The sequence below is a fragment of the Salvia splendens genome, chromosome 19, assembly GCF_004379255.2.
Source record: "Salvia splendens isolate huo1 chromosome 19, SspV2, whole genome shotgun sequence".
Taxonomy (NCBI): Eukaryota; Viridiplantae; Streptophyta; class Magnoliopsida; order Lamiales; family Lamiaceae; genus Salvia; species Salvia splendens.
The window spans coordinates 8,410,335-8,429,193 of record NC_056050.1 but is presented as its reverse complement, the minus strand read 5'-3'; the positions used below and the strand labels follow the sequence as shown (position 1 = coordinate 8,429,193).

The window sequence follows — 18,859 nt, the reverse complement described above, 5'->3', positions numbered from 1 at the left end:
TCGGTACCAACTTGACAATTTCCTTGAGCACTTCTTTCCTCATGTTGGGGTTGAGTTTCCGTTGTTGGTCGCGGTGTGGCTTGGCTCCTTCTTCCTGTCGGATGTGGTGCATACACAAGTCTGGGCTGATGCCCACCAAATCTGTCAGCTTCCAGCCGATGGCCTTCTGATTCTTTCTCAACACTTCCAGCAATCTGTCATCCTTCCCCTGGGTCAACTGACTGTTGATGATGACGGGCATTGTTTCTTCCTCCCCAGGTAGGCGTTCTTAAGATGTACTGGAAGGGGTTTCAACTCCTTCACGGGCTTTGGCTCTTCAGTAAGCAGAGGATTATCTGCCACTTCTTTTTCCAGTGACTTGCCTTGATCAAGCCGCTTTGCTAGGCTAGATACTTGAGGCGTCCCACTTGACCCAGTTGGCTTCGGTTGCTCACAGAAATCCGTTATTGCTCTCGCAATGGCCTTGTCGTCCATCTCTCCGACCTTCATGGTATCATACCACTCTTCTACTTCTTTCTCGACCTCCTCATCTACAGCGGAGTCAGTGAACTACCTCTTTAGGAATTCTTCCTCCAAAAATTCATGTACTAAGGGTTCCATCACATCTACTGAGTATATGTTCTCGTTGTCGGCTAGCCTCTTCATGGCTTCATTGATATTGAACGTGATTTGTTCTCCATTGAAGTCCAAGCTTATCTTCCCATTACGGACGTCTATAATGATGCTGACCGTAGACAGGAACGGCCGTCCCAGTGGGACTCCACTCGACTCCCTTGCTGCTGGCTCCGTCATCTTGATTATGAAAAAATCGGCTGGGTATAGAAAGTTATTCACCTTCACAATAACGTCTTCAAGAATTCCTTCAGGGTGAATACACGATCTGTCGGCCAACTGGATCATTATGTCAGTGTCAATGAGCTTGGCCGCTCCCAGCTTCTCATAGATAGTATATGGCAGCACATTGATGGATGCCCCGAGATCGCACATCGCGTGCTCTACTTGAATATCTCCGATTGAAATCGGGAGAGTGAACATCCCTGGGTCGGTCTTCTTTGAAGGAAGATCACTCGGCTGGATCACGACAGAGATATTCTCATTTGCAATCATTCTACCCTACTCATTAACCTTCCCTGCCAGGTTGTCTTTAATAAATTTGCTGATCGGGGGCATCTTTAACGCCGTCAAGGCCGGCACCTTCATCTCCACGTCCTTGAGCATACTTGCCACATCGATTGTGGCATCCCTCTTTCTTGTCACCATTCCACGGTACGGATATGTCTTAACTTTCTCAGCTTCCTCTCTCTGACTTTCCTCTGAGGATTTACCTCTCACTTTTGCCTTGCCCTTTTCACTCCCTTTAGCTTGCTCTGCTCCACTGGATTCTCATTCTTCTTCATGGCTCGGCCCAGACATAGATGCTGGAGATTCCACAGGTGGAGTAGGGCCCTAGTAGGCTTTTCCTGATCTCAGGGTTACTTTGCTAATGTTTTCACTACCAGGTGGCTGCACAGTGGCTGGAATCCTTCATTTATTTCCCCTCAGCTCGCCCAGTGACATCGCAACTTGAGAAAGTTGCTTTGTCAGCATCTCCAATGCTGCCCACTGCTCCTTCTGAGCCTCTTGGATTTCCCGCATCGCATCGTTAGGATGGTGCGGTACTATCATATCTCCCTGGCCATCGTATGGGTGTCGGTTATATCTTTGATTCGGCGGTCCCCCAGTGTAGTTGGGCTGCGGGTAGTCATATTGCCCATAATGCTCTTGCTGATATTGCAGCTGATTGTGCTGTTGATTTCTAGGGTGCAGATTTCCCCGTTGGTGTGGCGGAACGTAGCTGACCATCTGGTTGTTTGGCTGTCTTCCCTGGTTGCTTGACTGTGGGCCCTGAAGTCCGTATCCCCAGTTTCCCCTGATTGTCTGCTTGACCAGTTAGGTTGTCTTCCACTTGACCAGTGGCCCTGCTGCCCCACGGACCAGCTCCCCTGACCACCTTGTATCATGTTACCTCCATCCTGAAGCCAATTGGGCTGCCCTTCGGTGAATTGTAAGTACTGTTGCGCTGGTTGCGGTGGTTGGTTTTGATTTGAATCACTCCACCTGAAGTTAGGATGGTCTCTCCATGGCGCATCTCTCTGTTTGCCCTGGATCCAGTTGCCATTCGCATTCCAGTGGCCGACGGCATTCACTTGGGCTTGCGCTCCGCCTTAGGGGGAAACTCGCAATAGTAATAGTGATGCTCTTCCGGCGGTGGTGGCGTCGCATACTGTGTCTCTTTCGGTGCAGGTGGCGGAGGTACTCTGGATTTCTCTACTACCTTAAGCAGCTTCTTCTCCATCTGCTCAAATCGAACCTCCAGCTTTTCGTCATTGCGCGCCTCGGCTGCGTGCACCGCACCCCTTCTGTACTGGCCACGGGATGTCTCGTACGACCGCTTAGCCTAGATCAGCCTCTCCAGGATGTTTTTGGCTTTGCTGAATGGGGTCTTTGAGAAGTCCCCCTGAGCTGCGAGGTTGAGATCATTCTTGCTATCGACTGTTAGTCCACCGTAGAAGATCGAGTAGATCTCCCGCTCCCACAGCTTTTGGTTAGGGCACGCTTGAAGCAGCCCCTGGAATCTATCCCAGTACTGGCCGAGGGGCTCATCGTACTCCTCTCTGGCTTCTGTAATCTCTCTATTGAGGGCACTTGTCTTTGATGCGGGAAAGAAACGATCTAGGAAGATCATTCGAAACTCGGCCCATGTTTTGATGGACCCTTCTGGCAGTCTCGACAGCCATACTCCAGCTTCACCCTTCAAAACGAAAGAGATGGCTTCCAGCCTATAATCTTCAGACGTAGATCCAGACGGTACGGGCTGGATATCACAGTATCGGTTCTTTTGAAAGGCCGTAAAAATGGGAAAAAACGGTCAGTACACTTGACTTGATCGCGATGGTCCGCATCCCAGGAGAAACGGCAATGGCATGTGTGGGCTCCTTCTCATCATGAGCGTGCAGAGAACCAATTCCTGAGTCGTTGTCGACGAGGGCCATCTCCGCTTTTGCTTGTTCAAGTGGTGGTGGTCTAGGTTGAGTGTTCTGCTCTCCTTCTTCTTCGCTGGTCAGTTGATCAGCGGCTACTGCTGCTGCTGTAACAAGTGGTAACTACGCCGGCTACCCGGACTCTCCAATGAGCGTTAGTGCCTCTGTATATAAGAGGGTGATTCCAGTGGTCGCCGCGGTGGTACCTTTTCATCAACAGAAGAAAAAACAAATGAGAAATGAAAGAAACAAAATTATATACACCTATGCGCTACACACAAACATAAAATAACACCATGCTTCCCCGGCAACGGTGCCATTTTGGCGGGCTATGATGCGAACTGCGGATCTTCTTTTTTATTCAAGTTATATGGTAGAGATAACTGAACCGGAAGGATTAGTTAGCAAATGTCGTTGCCACTTGATCAAGTTGATCTCGTTTTCAAACGCCACCAATGTAATTTATAAACTCCCAATTTTGCACTACTTTAACAGTAAAGCGGCAAGTTCAGGGTCGATTCCACAAAGAAGCTAGTGTATCAAGTGTGTGAGTAGTGAACAGGGGGTTGGCTGCTGCCACGCTTTACTTTTGGGAGTTTTTAACTACTGATTTTAACTTAGGCAGAAAAGTAACTAACTACTTGCTCAAGGGGACTTTAACTACTAGGTCAAGTGAATCTCAGATTGGAATGAAAATTAACTACTCAGAACAGTAAACAGGATGATGAAAACGAAAGCAACTTTGATTAAACGTAAAACTTAGAACAGTACAACGTGAAATTTAAACTAAGCTAACACTTCGGAACTACGAAAGCAAGTAAACGAGGAGATCCTCGGCGGGAAACTTAAGAATACGCCGACAAATATCAAGTATTCTGCAGCGCTTCTTCGATCACCCTTTCTAACTAAGCATTACTTTATCTAAGCTATCTAGAGAACCGAACTAACTCGAGAGCTAAACTAAACTAAACTAAACTAAAGACGGAAAGTAAAGGATCAGATTCTCTTTTTTCGTGGTGGCACATCCTCTATTTATAGGCTCGGCACGACCTCCAGCTGGATAACGATCTTGGCAGGGAATATTCGCACATGCTGAGAGTGAGCGACTCATTGATTGCTACGTGCTCTCCTTCTAGAATGACGATGCTTTTCAGTAACATATTCATGACTCAGCTCCGTCCTTGCGTTTCATATATCAGCATGTGTCCCCTTCTAGAACGTTGTCCTTGCTAACAGAATGATGCGCACCATCCAGCTCATTGCCTCACATGTCCTTCTTCTGGAGGCCAGTGGTCCCCTCCTTGACTGCTTGATTACTCCCCTTGATCAACTCCCCCGCTTTCTGGCCTTTTTCGCCTATTGTACTTGCTTGATCAGTTTGGCCTGATTGCCTTGGTCAAGCGGCATTTCTGCACATTTAACACTTGATTTGCGCGATAAAACCGATCAAGTAGCGTACATTTTACCCCTAAACCGATGCATGAAATGAGTCTTATCACCCTCCATGCCATCATTCCCCTAAATTTGAGTCTCAGACCACAACTCCTCTAACCCTATAGGTCTCATCCAGACCCCAACTATTAAATTGCACTATTCACAACTCCAACCTATTTTACTTGTAAAAATTGAAAACGTTGAGCAATTATAATAAAATTATACTATAAATTAAAAAAAATGAAAACATCAAAAATAATCAGTTCCTCTTTCGTCGCCCCCCTCCCTCTTCTTCCTCTTCCAAAATAAAAAAAATCCGAAATTGATGCTTGCGGTCCGGTCCGAAACACCTCCAATGCCAGGCCGGGACTCGTTGGGGCACTGCCCGGGCACCTCCAATGCACATCCAGACCGGACCCTGGGCGCGGCCCAGTCCGGAAAACTGCTCCCTCCAACGCGCGAACCCAAGTGCAGTTCAGCCCGCAGCGTTAGTAATGCTCTTAAGAACTAAAATTTGGGTTGCAAAGTACCATCAAATTTAATGATTGGAGCATGTGTCTGAACTATATATCATCGTAAATAAAAGAGTTATGTACAAAACATGAAATATTATAAAGTATACGTCATATGAAAAAAAATACTACTCCCTCTGTCATCTGATAATTGTTCACTTGATTCCGGCACGAGTTTTAAGAAATATAAACGAAAGTGGGTTGAAAAAGTTAGTGGAATATTAGTCTCACTAATATAAATTAGTTTTATAGTACTCCCTATGTTGCCATTAAATGTCCCATTTTTCCTTTTTCGTTCTTCCGCCAATAAATGTCTCATTTTACTTTTACCATATTTAATAAATGGACCTTACATTCCACTAACTCATTCCACTCACATTATATTATAAAATCAATATATAAAAGTAGACCCCACATTCCACTAACTTTTCTACTCACTTTACTTCATCAAGTTAAACAATTTCTTAAAACTCGTGTCAATTAAATATGAGACATTTAATGGAGGACGGAGGGACTAGGGAGTAAAAAAATTGAGTGAAATGAGTTAGTGGAATATGGAGCGTACTGAAAATTGATAATTAATAGGGACGGACGAAAATACAAAAGTGGATAGTTAATGAGATACGAATGGAGTAGCAAATTACATGTATAAGTCGTGCACGACTTACTCTATGATTGGCTCGAATTATTAACTCGCTACTCTACGCTATATGATCAAATATTTTATTTTTACTAATATTTTCTACAAATCGTATATTGTATGTAGCTTAAATCGTATATTGTATGTAGCTTGTGAATGATAATAATTAATCAGTTACCAGATTTCGTTGATTTACAATAAAAGAAATAAAACAAAACATTGTATATTCGATAAACGACCGATAGACCGTCTAACCACTATATTTTACTCAATTTGTCTCATGTTACTCACACTTTTCTACCTCGGCTCGTCTCAAACTACGCACACTAAATATATTTTAAGTGTTCCTTATTAAGTGATCTATCATTACATTTAAAATACTAGTACTATTTTAATTAACACTAAAAATTTAACTTTAAATTTACAACCTAAGTGCAAGTAAAGTAAACCGGAAGGAGTGTTATTTATTGATGCAATGAAAAACGCATCATGCCGAGACAAACATAAACATTAACTGTTGAAGCAATAAAATAATCCAATTGTTGATTTTCATAGTAGTACTATATTTTATAGTAGTAGTTGATTACACATATAGTTTCAAATATAAATACAAGACAAGTACCTTACTCATAGAGTGAAACTGATAATATGCCAACTAGTTTATGTCTATAGTTGAAGTAATGTTTGGACACTGATTCATGTGTACATTTGTTTTTATCGAGACACTGATTCATGTGTACATTTGTTTTTATCGACTGTATAACCCGTCGTGGCTATTTGTGAGATCATGAAACCCCTTTCAATTAATTAAGATGTGTACGTGGAAGTAATCAGTAGGGGATATCAATATCAAATTCCACGTGATTTGATGTCAATATAAGATTTTGTACTCCCTCCATTCCAAGGTAAATGTCACATATAAATCGCACGAGATTTTAGCAGATGTTATTTTGTGTATTAAATGGTGAGAGAAAATATAATTTTATAATTGATGTGAGAGGAACTTTTTTCAAAAGAATAAATGTGACATCTTTTGTGGGACAAATTAAAAAGGAAAGTGTGACATCTACCTTGGGATGAAGGGAGTACAATTTTATTTTACATGTTAGGTGGAGAGAATAAAATAACAAAAAAATAAAGTAGAAGGATTTCTATTTTCGGTAATGAATTTTTTTTATTGAGACAAACTAAAAAGGAAAATGAATCATCTTCGATGATAGTGGCGAAGCAACATGAGGGCAGGGGGCCCATGGACCCCATCAATTTTAGTATTTACCATATTATATATACTTATATTAATAAGACAAAATGTGGATGCCGGGCGTTGATGGTTGATTGTGCTATGCCCTTTTTCCTATCAAATTTTAGTGTTAGAATTAGAGCTGGGGAAAAATATCAAAAAAATGATATATCGCTCGTATCGTATTGAAAAATATCGAAAAATTATCGAATTTTCGATATATCGTAATTTTTGATACGATACGATACCGTATCGTAAGTTTTCGATACGATAACGATATGAATTTTCTTATATCGCGATATATCGTTTTTTATCGAATATACGATATATATCGATATTATCGATATATCGTTTTATATCGAATATACGATATATATCGTATGTATCGAAACATATTGAAATTCAATGCATATTAAAATTTAAAATTATAAATATATATAAATCCATTTAATTGTACTTGGTTGTGTTGTATTTTGATTATGGAGATAAGAACACTATTAATTTTATTGTGTTGAAGTTTTATTATTTTTTGTGAGAATTTTAAGTTTTGAAATTATAATTTTCGATATACAGGTATTCGATACGATATCGATATTGATATTATCCATATCGAAAGTTCGATATATCAAAACTTTCGATACGATAACGATATGAAATTATTTCATATCGATATTTTCGATACGATATACGATACAACGTTTTCGATACGATATCTCGTATCGACCCAACCCTAGTTAGAATCCCATAAGCCACAGTGTTCAGTTCTTTATATGTTTTGTTTGTTTAGCTTCACAAAGTTCCTTTTATTTAGTTTTATCCTTAGTTTTTGCTCCATAGAATTCTAAGAGATCCATAAACGTATCTTATAAATATTATTAATAATTACTTCAATTTTAAAGTTATTTCGCACATATTATCCATCTTTCTCGATGTCCCCACTTATGTTGCATCAATTTTTGCGACGATGAAAGAAAAACATATCTCACAACCAAGAAGAGTAAGTTAGGCCCCCCAAATTTAAATTTCAGGCTTCGCCACTGTTCGATGGACAGCGAGAGAGTACTTTAATTCGAGCCCCTATCTGCAAATTAATAAATAGTTAAAATAAAAAAAGTGTCAATTAAAAAAATTATAGATAAATAAAAGTCTTCTATACATTATTCCTTATCTTATTTACTCTTTATTCACTTTAACTATTTATAGTATTTAAATTTTTTATTATGATTTAATTATTAAGTAAAATTGGGATTGTGAAGTACCATCCATTTGAATGATTGGAGCATGTGTCAAACTTATGCATCATCATAACCAACACTATGTAAAATATGAAATATTTTGATGTATTTCATATGAGGAAAAAATAGCAAATGTAAAACATGAAATATTTTGAAGTAGTATGTCATACGAAACAAAAATAGCAAATTACATGTATAAGTGTTGCACGACATACGCTATGATTATTAATTTGCAGATAATGGCTCGAATTATGAATTTACTAAATTAAATGTACAATAGACTCCTTTCGTTCTTAAGTAGTAGGGATATTTCTTTTCGCCGTGAAATGATTGGAGCATGTGTTAACGCTTATACATCATCATAAACATGACTTATATGTAAAACATGAAATATTTTGAAGTATGTCATATATATGCCACAAAAATAGCAAATTATATGTATAAGATTGCACGACTTACGCGATGATTATTAAGATGTAGATAGTGGTTCGAATTATTAACTTACTCAATTAAATATATTCCCTCGTCTCATAGTTGAATCGTATTTTTTTAGATTGTCCTAAAATAATTGAGTCATTTCTTTTTTAGTCAAAACTTTATTTTCTTTCATACTTTACTCACTATTCCTCTCTTTCACTTTATTCCTTATATTATTTTACTCTTTCCATTTTAACCTTTAACACATCAATTTATTAAATCGCGTGCCCAAACGAAATGCCCCAACTGCCTTGGGACGGAGGGAGTACACCCTCTGTAGTAGGGGCATTTCTTTTCGCCGTAGAATTTAAGAAAATTGTGTTAAGTGAGTAAAGTAAATGAATAATAAAGTAGGAAATAAAAAAGGTGGAGAAACAAAAAGATAATAAAGTAGGAAAGAAAAAAGGTAAGAGATGATAGCTTTGTCATCAAAGGAATCCTGAAGCTTTTTTGGTGTTGTAATGTTTCATGTCCTCCATAAGGTCGTCATCGAGATCGACCTGCCATGGCAAATACTCCAATCTCTCCAACGGAGGGTGAATGAGTTCACGGTGGTCATTAGGCAGCGGTTGCTCTTGAAATTCTTCTTCCTCTTCCAGCGACACATTGTCCTCCGAGTCTGGCTCGTCACTTTAGGTATAATCTCCATCGCTGATCTCATCTCTTCACTGTTGGATTCTCCTTTCAGGTTCCCGGATCACTATTCCGGTGTTGGTTGTGCGGGGTTTCTTGCTACTCTGTTTCGCTGTCACCGGGGCTTTCACTTTTCTCTTCCTCTCTTGCAGGTATCTCATCTATAGTCTCTTCATCTGGCTTCTTCTCAGTCGACTCCGAGGGCTTCTCCTGGGTGGTAGGTTCGGTCGCCTGGGTAATGATTACCTCCTTCTCTACCAGTGTGTCGCTCAGGTCCTCCCCAGGTTTTGTAGGAGTTCCCGCTTCCTGACCAGTAGGGGCAGGTGGTATCGCTTCTATTTTCTCGGGGGTGTCTTCCTGGTTGGCAGCCGATATGGGTTCCTGCCCAGGTTTTGTAGGAGTTACCCTTTCTTCATCGCTGGAAATTGTCACTGCTTCAGATGCAGTGTTGGCTCTTGCCTTTCCGGCCATCCCACGTCCCAGGCACCTCTACGACACACGCTTCGGTTTCTATCTCTTGACCTTCGGGTCGTCCTTCAATACCAACTTCCTCTTTACTACTTTCGGCTTGATGACGGTAGGCTTTTCTGCCGCATTCTTGACAACTGGAACTACGGGTTCCGTTACTACTGGTACCTCTACTACTGGCTGGAATACTGGAACTTCGGGTTTCGTTTCCACTGACTTCTCAATTTCCGCCTCTGCTACTGGCTCGGCGGGCTCTCCTTCTGGTCCTCTTGATGGTTCCGGTGTGCTGCTGTCTTCTACTGCCTTAGATGCGAGGTCCAGACCCTCAGCCATCTCGGCAACATTCTCCCCTCTCCCTGTCACTCCGTCTAATATCGAGTGGAATTCATCGTCAGTCATTAGGCCTTGTTTCTTGGTCGTCTCGTTCAGGTCTTCTTTCTCCGTCGTCCCCTTCTCCTCCACGTTTGTTTTGCGGGCGTCTCCTCCATTTTATCCTTTTCCACTCTACTCCCTCCTCCCGTGGTATTCTCTCCCCTTCGGCGTCCTCCTTCTCTGTTCCCAGATCTTAGTATGCAGAACGAGGGATGACATCTAGCGGTTCAGTTTGGGGTTGTTTTGGTGTTTCGGAGGGTGCGGTTTCTTGTTGGTAAGGTTCGGAGGGTGTAGGAATTGACGGAGTTGGGACGGTGGTCGGAAGAACGACGGTAATAGGGATGGCTGATCTGGGAATGGTCATCGTCGGCGTTTCGCTTGTTGTACTTGATGTGCCTCCAACTTAGTTTAAACCTGCCAGCGTCGCCCCCAATCTACATTAGGGTTTGTTTTCTTGAGATACTCCCCCAGGAGTGTTAGGGTTTTGTATACTAGAAATCACCTTTCAAGTGATTGGATACTGTAAAACGTTATTTTTCAATAAATGCAACAAATTATTTTTTGTCATAATGTTGTTATGTTTTACATTTAATGGTTGTTTATTGCATATTTAAATGCATAAGCAAACGTAACAAAGTCTAAGTCTTTGTTTTAGTAGACCGGTTTTGGGCGTCGTCCAATTTAAGGTAACATGATCAGTTCTAAACAAAGAAAAATAAGAATTTCACAACCTAGATAGGCCTAGACTACCTATCGTGAAAGGTTGCAATGTCAGTCCGATTATTTCTAAGCTTTATTGAAATAATATGACGTTGGTGTGGTATAGCACTGAATGGATCTAACAGCAAGACGAGTTTTTATGCTATCTACTGAAAGACGAGGTCTTGATAATTAATTTCTTAATCAATGTACGTTAGCATTGAGCATACGATATTGAGTATCTACTACTCTGACTTACCAAAGGTGCGAGTTTTTCGTCACCCAACGATCCAGGTATATTGGGTAGTGGCGATCATTATCTAGCGGTGCTAGGATTGCCATTACGTTGAATCGTGCGCGAGGAGAGTCTCGTTTGATAACATCCACAAGAGGAGCTCGAAACAAGGTTTTATTATTCGGAACCTAGCTAGCTGGAGTTAATTACTCTATGAATAATAAATAAGAGTTTCTTGCTAAGTCCACTCTTGGAGATTAAAATATGTTAATTAATTAAGTCCATAGCAGACAATAATTAATTAATGGATGTTTCTATCTTAAGTGCAGGAAATAAATTAAATGCAATTAAAGGAAACCGGGAATACTTGTAATTTCGGATTTGGAAGGCAGTGCAATATTACTTCTGTAGTGGCTGCTTGTAATATTCCAATATAAGCTTATATTAAATTGAGGGTTCAATTTAATTAGTAAAAAGCCAATTGGGTGACTGATCCAAATTCTTCCTTAGATCCCTGACTGGGCCCAATATGTGACTTATATAAATAGGAGAATAAAGGAGACAGAAAATACACATTATTATTCTATCAAATTTTCATCCCCCTCTAAAAATGAGAGAGCTCGAAATTTTGCCTCCTCCGTGAGCTGAGTTATGTCTTCGTTATTCAAGTCCTAGTACGTTGGTAAGATTTGCCAACACAAATATCAGCGTATAGTCCGGGACACCAGTCAGAAGATCCAAGGTCGAGTATTGAAGATCTTCACGTGGAGACGGAGCAAGCCATCATCGATTCTTGATTGAATCAACGAGGTAAATTGGCTAATTCCGTAGTAAGCATGAAACGAGGATTTTTTTTTATATCGCGTGTGCACAGAAATAGATCACTGCAAGCGCTTGGTCAAGACACCACGCTCCTTAAATCCACTAGAGCACAAGGTCTAGGAACTTAAGAGAACATAAAGTGCTTGGTCGTTGGACACACATCGACTCCCCTTCAAAAAAATATAAATCCCTCAACCCGAATACTATGAATTAGTATAGGGAAGTGGGGTCGATCCCACAGAGATGGACTCGCAAAGTAGTGCTCAGAGACTTTGGACAGACAAATGGCTGCTGCCACGCAACAAAAGGGTTGAGAATTTTAAACTAACTCTAGACCTAGGCAGAAAATGTAAATGCTAGACCTAGGACATGTTAAACTTGTAAATTCAGACTTCGACAACAAGAAACATAACCACTTCCTAGACAGTGTAAACAACTACCTAATCCAGCTAAACAGAATATGACTGAAAGTGGGGACCATAATTCCAAGAAATGGCAAGTACGGAAAGAACTGCAGATTAACAAACTCTGACGCTAGCTCGCAGCAAAATGCATCCTCTCAACCAAATTAAACTTGCAGATGAACAAAACAGAGCAAAAAGCGAGATTCGAACAGAATATAGAGATTTGGTCGTCGTTATCTTGCTGCAACTCGGAAACACATCAGATCTGCGTACACTAGACGGAATGAAAGAAAAACACGTAAACTAAGCATGAAAATCAGATCGAAACTACTCAGATTCACGTCAGAATACTTGATCCACTCCGGATCCAAGACATCCGAACCCAACAACCAACAAATCCAGCAAATCCAACCAAAATTCTTCCACAATCCAACTCCAATCTCCCAGATCTGACCATTAACCTACAATAACTCAGTAAACAGCTGCGAAACGCATCCAACTCAGACAATTTAAAAACTCCAAAATCTCAATAAGCGAAACGATCAAACCAGAAATCAACACAATCGCCATAACGGAAAATCAAACTTGCATTTAAACCAGAAACTATTCGGTGAAAACAGCGAACCGAGCTTCGAACAACGAAGCTCGGCAGAGTAAGTAAAATGCGGAAAGCGGAAAATAAATTATTTCTTCGCTCCTAACAAGAGCGGTGTTACACCATATCGGAAGCTAAGATGAAACCCGAACGTGCGAACTGAGATCTCCTCAAAACTAGTATCAAGTGTGTGTGTGGGAAAGTGAACTAAGCAACAGGCTGTGGTGAGGTCTCCCCCGGGAAGATCCCTCCAGCTTGCATGCTTCTGCCTTTTATAGATGCGGACATAGCCCTTGAGTCTTCGTAGAAATCCCTATTCTACCCTTCAACTCTGGAGCTTCCTCCGTCGAGCAATTCTCTTCATAATCGTTCACTAAATCGCCAGTTCCTCGACCTTGTGATTTTTTGGTCTTCTTTCCTGGACCTGGCGAATTCCTTCACACACCTGGCTTAAAACGTGCGTTAGTCCTAGTAAAATCACGAATTAAATCCCTAGACCCATGCATGAAATTAGCCTTATCAAACTGCTCACACTTAAACCATGCTTGTCCTCAAGTATGAAAGACAAGAAAAAGAAATAAGGCGAATTTCAATGCACGGTCCCCCCCAAGTACTATTCTACAAACAAAACAGTCTCCTAGACCTAGACAACTACAACACGAAACACATAAAAATCACAAAAGAAAAGAAAACACATAAGCGCATAAACTAGTATTTTCCTAGCAGCCATCCCCACAAGTTTAAGGTCAATCCAAGCGTTTACAGCCTCAGATTCCTCCCCCTCCCTTCTTCTGTCTAGTCAAGTTGTCAGTTCGTCAAGATAGCCTTCTGACTTCCCAATTGTTAGATTCGCTCGATCACTCATTCCTCACCAGGGATGTTAGGATCGGATCGCTCTTAAGTTAAAGTTACTCCACTGATGCATCGGGTTATGAGAGTTTCTCCTTCCTACCGTCTCCTTTTTATTCCTGGGTCTGGTTACTACTGCTTCCTGCCCTTAAATTTTTTTTTTTTTTCCTGGACTTCGTCCAGCTTATACCTCCGGTTTTATTATTTTAACTCCTCCCCTGGACTTCGTCCAGCTTATACCTCCGGTTCCTGGACTTCGTCCAGCTTATACCTCCTTTTCCTGGACTTCGTCCAGCTTATACCTCCTTTATTCTCTACTCCCTAAGCATCAAGTGGTAGCCCATTCTTTTTACAAGTTAGCTCAAAGTGTATAGGCTTATAACTCGCTCTTAAGTAGGGCTGCACAACTGGGTTATCTAAGGCATCCTCTATCGTTCTTACTTCATCCAACTGACTTTGATTTATTAAGAGAAAAGGATTCACAATTTAGCATGTATTTTCTCTTCAATTACTCTCCCTAAGGGGCTTTTTGCTATTTATTTTACCAGTTATGCAAACACGAAACCTAAAAAAAAACTTCTACAAACTCCTAGACCTAACAGAATATGTACAAGACACTAACTGCACTAACTGCGTCCCCCCTCCCACTTCATTTATGCTTGTCCCCAAGCAATCCGTATGAAGTGGAAAGCAGGCCAGTTAGTGGCGACATGAAACGAACTCAACAAAACACAAACTTCTCACACTTAGACCAAGCATTGGGCTAAGTGGGGGAAGGAACAACATACAACACAAAACATGTTATGACATATAACCCCTTCTCACACTTAGACCAATGCTTGGTCTAAGTGGAAGGGTTCAACACATATATACAGAACCTAGCATGCTGGCAGGTAAAACAGAAATAAAACGAAAGAACTGTTAAATAAAAGAAAGAAAAAGTTACTTGGGTTTGAGGGGAAATTCAATTCGGTGTCTGGCCCCCGTGGGAGCCAAACTTTGGTGGCACCGTCGGCTGGGTCACCTTTGCTTTCTTCCTGGCCGGCATCTCCGGCTTCTCTGGTCTGTCATCAGTAGGTCGGGGTATGGCTGTCCTCAGGACCACGGGTCTAGCGGAAGAGGGGGTGATGTGAGGCCTCGGGCCTTGTGATGGCTTTTGCGCGGATACACTTCCTGGACTTAGCGTTGTAATGTTGCCGCTAGACCCAGGAATAGTTTCTGATGCATCCGGGAACTTTTTGTGCAGCCATTTCAGCATGGTCGTCATCAAAGCAACACCCTCCGCCATCCTGTTGGTTTGCTCACTTGACGAAGCCACCCAATCGGTGATACGTCCCCTCAGGACTGCGGCCTCTTCCCTGCTTTTTCCGAATTCCCTTCGGATCTCAGTCATTTCCTTGCGTACCCCGTCGATTCCTTTCCTTACCTCCTCAACTTCTTTCTGAACTCCCTGAACCATCAGCCTGACTTCGCCTCAGTGGCTTGATCCTTTACCTCCACACCATCGGGTTCCTGCTTGACTTGTGCCTCTGACTTACCGACCTCATAAAAACACACCTCCTTCCCTCGGGCGATCAGCAACCCCTTGTTGAAAAAAAAGTCGAAATTGAAGACTTCCGGGGCTGAGCACATCTTTACTACACGGCAGGCCTTGCTGATTTTAATTACAATGTTGCGCTGCAAATAGGCCCCGAGAAGATGGCACGTGTACAGATGCCTGGACGGGTTGGAGGTGACTTGATGGCAGGCTTGGGCTAACCAATAACCCAAATGAACTCGTACTCTTGTGGCCATGCACCACGTAAAGTATAGGTCGGCGGTCGTCAGGGCGTTGTTGGCAGTGCCCATCAAGTTGTAGCTAACAAAAGTTTGGGCGAATCGCAGGACCCGATTTTCTATATGGTGTGCCTTCGAAAAACTTGTTTTAAATTGACCCACTCTTGAGTGAGTCAAGAACTCCCACGCACCTTGTGCCTGAAATCCTGGCGTCAACTTCGGCGGACCAACCATTCTGTCGTTCCACAGGCCCTCATCATCTTCTGTTCTCGTTAGCAAGCCCATCCGCAGCGTCCACTCCCGGATACTCATCCTATGTTCTTCATTAAAAAGCCTGAAAGCTATGGAATCCGCATCCAAATCGGCGGTGGATTTGAACCGGAAGGTGGAAAAGAATTCACGGGCCGCGTCGACTGGAACTTCGAAAGTGCTGTGCTTTAGTAACCAATCAAAACCGATTGCATCTATATACCCCCTGAACTCATCGTTAGAGCTAATATGTTTGAGTTCCGCCGGGTGGTACATTTTTCCGGACTTCGCCACCTTTCCCTCAGCACTCTTTTCCTTGTATATGGCCACACGTTTTGGATCGTCAAATCTTCTCATATCGTCTAGCAGCTCGTTTGTAATCCAAATCTCCGTCGGCTCAAAGTTCAGTACATCCTCGTCTTGCTCCTCCTCTGAATCACTGGACCTGGCAGGATTCTCGGGCTCTGTGGCGTATGGTACCTTGGCGGGTGGAGGAAGTGGAGATTCAGTAGATTTCCCCCTCTCCTTCTCGGTCGAGGAGGAAGCAATTTGTTTCCCTTTCCTCTTCTTAGCCCTCGCGCGGCGCCCCTCTTCGTCACTCTCCCTTTCACTCGGCCTGGGGGAGTCTTCCTGTGCAGACACGGCTGTCGCTAGGTCCAGCGTATCCTTTTCCTTTTGTTGGGCAGATACGTCAATGTCATCAAGAATACTCCGACGTGTCCGTCTCCTTGTTTCCCTTAGATTAAGCTGCGAATCGGCCTCCTCAGAGACCTCAGTTAAATCCACTATCATGTTGAGTCATGCATCGACAGTTTCTTGAGCACCCTCAGAATCGAGTGCTCCACTTTCCTCTGCTAACAATGGGGTTGCCCCCGTGATATAAACAGGGGTTTCTAACCCCGTAAGATTTCCTTCAGGTTGGGCTTCAGTGCCCACAGATTTTTCGGGAGTCCTTCCCGCATCAACATCTTCCTCAGTAAATTGGGCTTCATCGCCCCCAACTACGTCTAGGGTTTCCTTTTCTACATCCTTCTCAGAATTTAGGGCTTCTCCGCCCACTTGAACATCATCATCATCAACAACGGCATCCCTCTCAACAGACGCCTCCAGAACAGGGGTTTCCCCCTCAACCCTACTAACAGTAATAGCGGTGTCTTCAACTACCGCAACAAGAGCATCTACCCCCCCAACAACACTCTCCACCAAATTCACAGCAGAAATATCAAGGTTTACTCCCTCTGAAACACCATCACCTCCAAACTTTAAAACAGGGGATTCCTTCTGAGAATCAGAACCTAACCTGGGTTCACTTACGGCCAATAACGTCAGTCCCGTGGCTAGATCTGTCTCTACTTCGCGAATCTCCGCAATGGGTGATCCTGGAACGTCGGGCACTGCATCGTCCTCCGGCCTGGTGGCGGTTTCTGGGACTGTGTCCTGGGCAGAGGTGGTTTCTTCTGGAATAATGGTAGCAGCCTCCGGCGCGGTTTCTTGTACAGCAGTGGGTGGTGTCTCGACAACCTCCGGTTGTGTCACGGTGGTTGTTGGAACGGCTGGCATGGGTTGTCCCATTGCAAACATCGCGAACGCTTGCATCGCTTTATCGGCCCCTCCGAACTTCTGAAATAGTTCATTCATGAACTCCGCCGCACTCTTCTCGGCGGATCCAGAAGCGCTGCTGGTTCCTTGTTGGTTATCCATGGTATTCTGCAGAAAATTTTGAAAAGAACTTGGGCGAAATTTTCAGATTAGGGTTAGAGAGAGATTGAAATTTTGGGTTTTTGATTTGGGAGAGAGAATATTTGGAGAGAGAATGAGTAATGAAAAAAATAAAAAAGGCCAAAACCGATCATAGTGTAGGCATTGGAGAGGACAGTTTCCCTTTGCAGGCGGGTGCAGGTGGTGACGCTAGCGACCGTACGCCTCCCCATAAAGTGCTCTTTGAAATCCGGACCGGTGCCAACTCCCTCCAAAACTCTTTTACCCCACAATTCCTTGCTCAAGTAAATTCCTTCTGCCAAAACACACTAAAAGAAAACATCAAACTAAAAAAAAAAACAAATATGAAACGCCAAACTCCCCGGGTCTAGGATATGACATCATCAAAAACATTCCCGATGGGTCTGGTGTTTCGAAAATATTTTTGGAAGAATAAAATTTTTTTATTTGTTTGGATTTTTCTTGATTTAAAGAAAGCAATTAAATATTTACAAAATTGTTGTCAAGTGTTCTCAAAATTTCCTGGATCAGGGTATGGTCAAACTTTTAATTACTTGACCCAGGAGATATTTTAAAAACACTTCCTTCCTAGACTGGTTAGGTGATATCAAAGAGTGCGCGTAGTGGCACTTCGTCCACTACACACAACTCTGAGCTATCCCTAAAGACCTTTATCCTATGTCCATTGACAAGAAAAGGTATGGAATTTGGTGCACTTCCCTGGATTTCAACTGCTCCGTTTGCTCGAAGTCCCATGATGATGTAAGGCCCAATCCATTTAGACCTTAACTTTCCAGGCATCAACTTGAGCTTGGATTGAAACAAAAGGACTTTCTGTCCTACCCTGAGTTCCTTGACCCGGAGATTTTTATCATGCCAAAGCTTAGTTTTTTCCTTATACCACATGGCAGATTCATAAGACTCAAGCCGTAACTCTTCCAGTTCCTGGAGCTGCATCTTCCTCTCTTCTTCACAAGCCTGCGGATTCATGTTGATCTCTTTGACCGCCCAGTATGCTCTGTGTTCGATTCCCACGGGTAAGTGGCACATTTTTCCGAATACCAACCTATATGGTGACATACCAATAGGTGTCTTATAAGCTGTCCTATAAGCCCATAATGCATCATCCAGTCTCTTACTCCAATCCTTCCTAGACGGGTTCACCGTTTTTTCGAGAATGGCCTTTATCTCTCTATTTGATATTTCTGCCTGGCCGTTGGACTGAGGATGATAAGGTGTAGACAACCTATGGTGGACTCCGTATTTCTTCATGAGAGCCTCTATTGTACGGTTCTTAAAATGGGTTCCTTGGTCTGAGATGACAGCCCTAGGGATCCCGTACCTGTTGAAAATGTTAGACCGCAGAAATTTGGCTACTTCCACAGCTTCGCAGGAGGTCGTAGCTTTTGCCTCTATCCATTTCGAAACGTAGTCCACCGCCACAAGTATGTATGTATTCCCATATGAAGATGGAAATGGA

At 42.5% G+C, this 18,859-nt stretch overlaps 1 protein-coding gene across 1 annotated transcript; it reads right to left on the bottom strand.

Moving 5' to 3' along the window:
- Window positions 1-549: 549 nt before the first annotated feature.
- LOC121778975 lies at window positions 550-1,260 on the bottom strand. The gene is made up of 2 exons (XM_042176342.1): window positions 1,126-1,260; window positions 550-1,071 (listed from the first exon to the last, which is right to left on the bottom strand). Exons 1-2 carry the CDS (start codon window positions 1,258-1,260, stop codon window positions 550-552), a joined length of 657 nt encoding a protein of 218 aa, XP_042032276.1.
- Between the last annotated feature and the right edge of the window lie 17,599 nt (window positions 1,261-18,859).

What these genes read in the sequence shown, in the direction of transcription:
- LOC121778975 (XM_042176342.1), bottom strand. Translation starts at nt 1,260, where the DNA reads ATGGTGACAAGAAAGAGGGATGCCACAATCGATGTGGCAAGTATGCTC. An exon ending in AAGACAACCTGGCAGGGAAG is followed by an intron (nt 1,072 to 1,125) that starts GTTAATGAGTAG and finishes GTCGTGATCCAG; the next exon opens with CCGAGTGATCTTCCTTCAAA.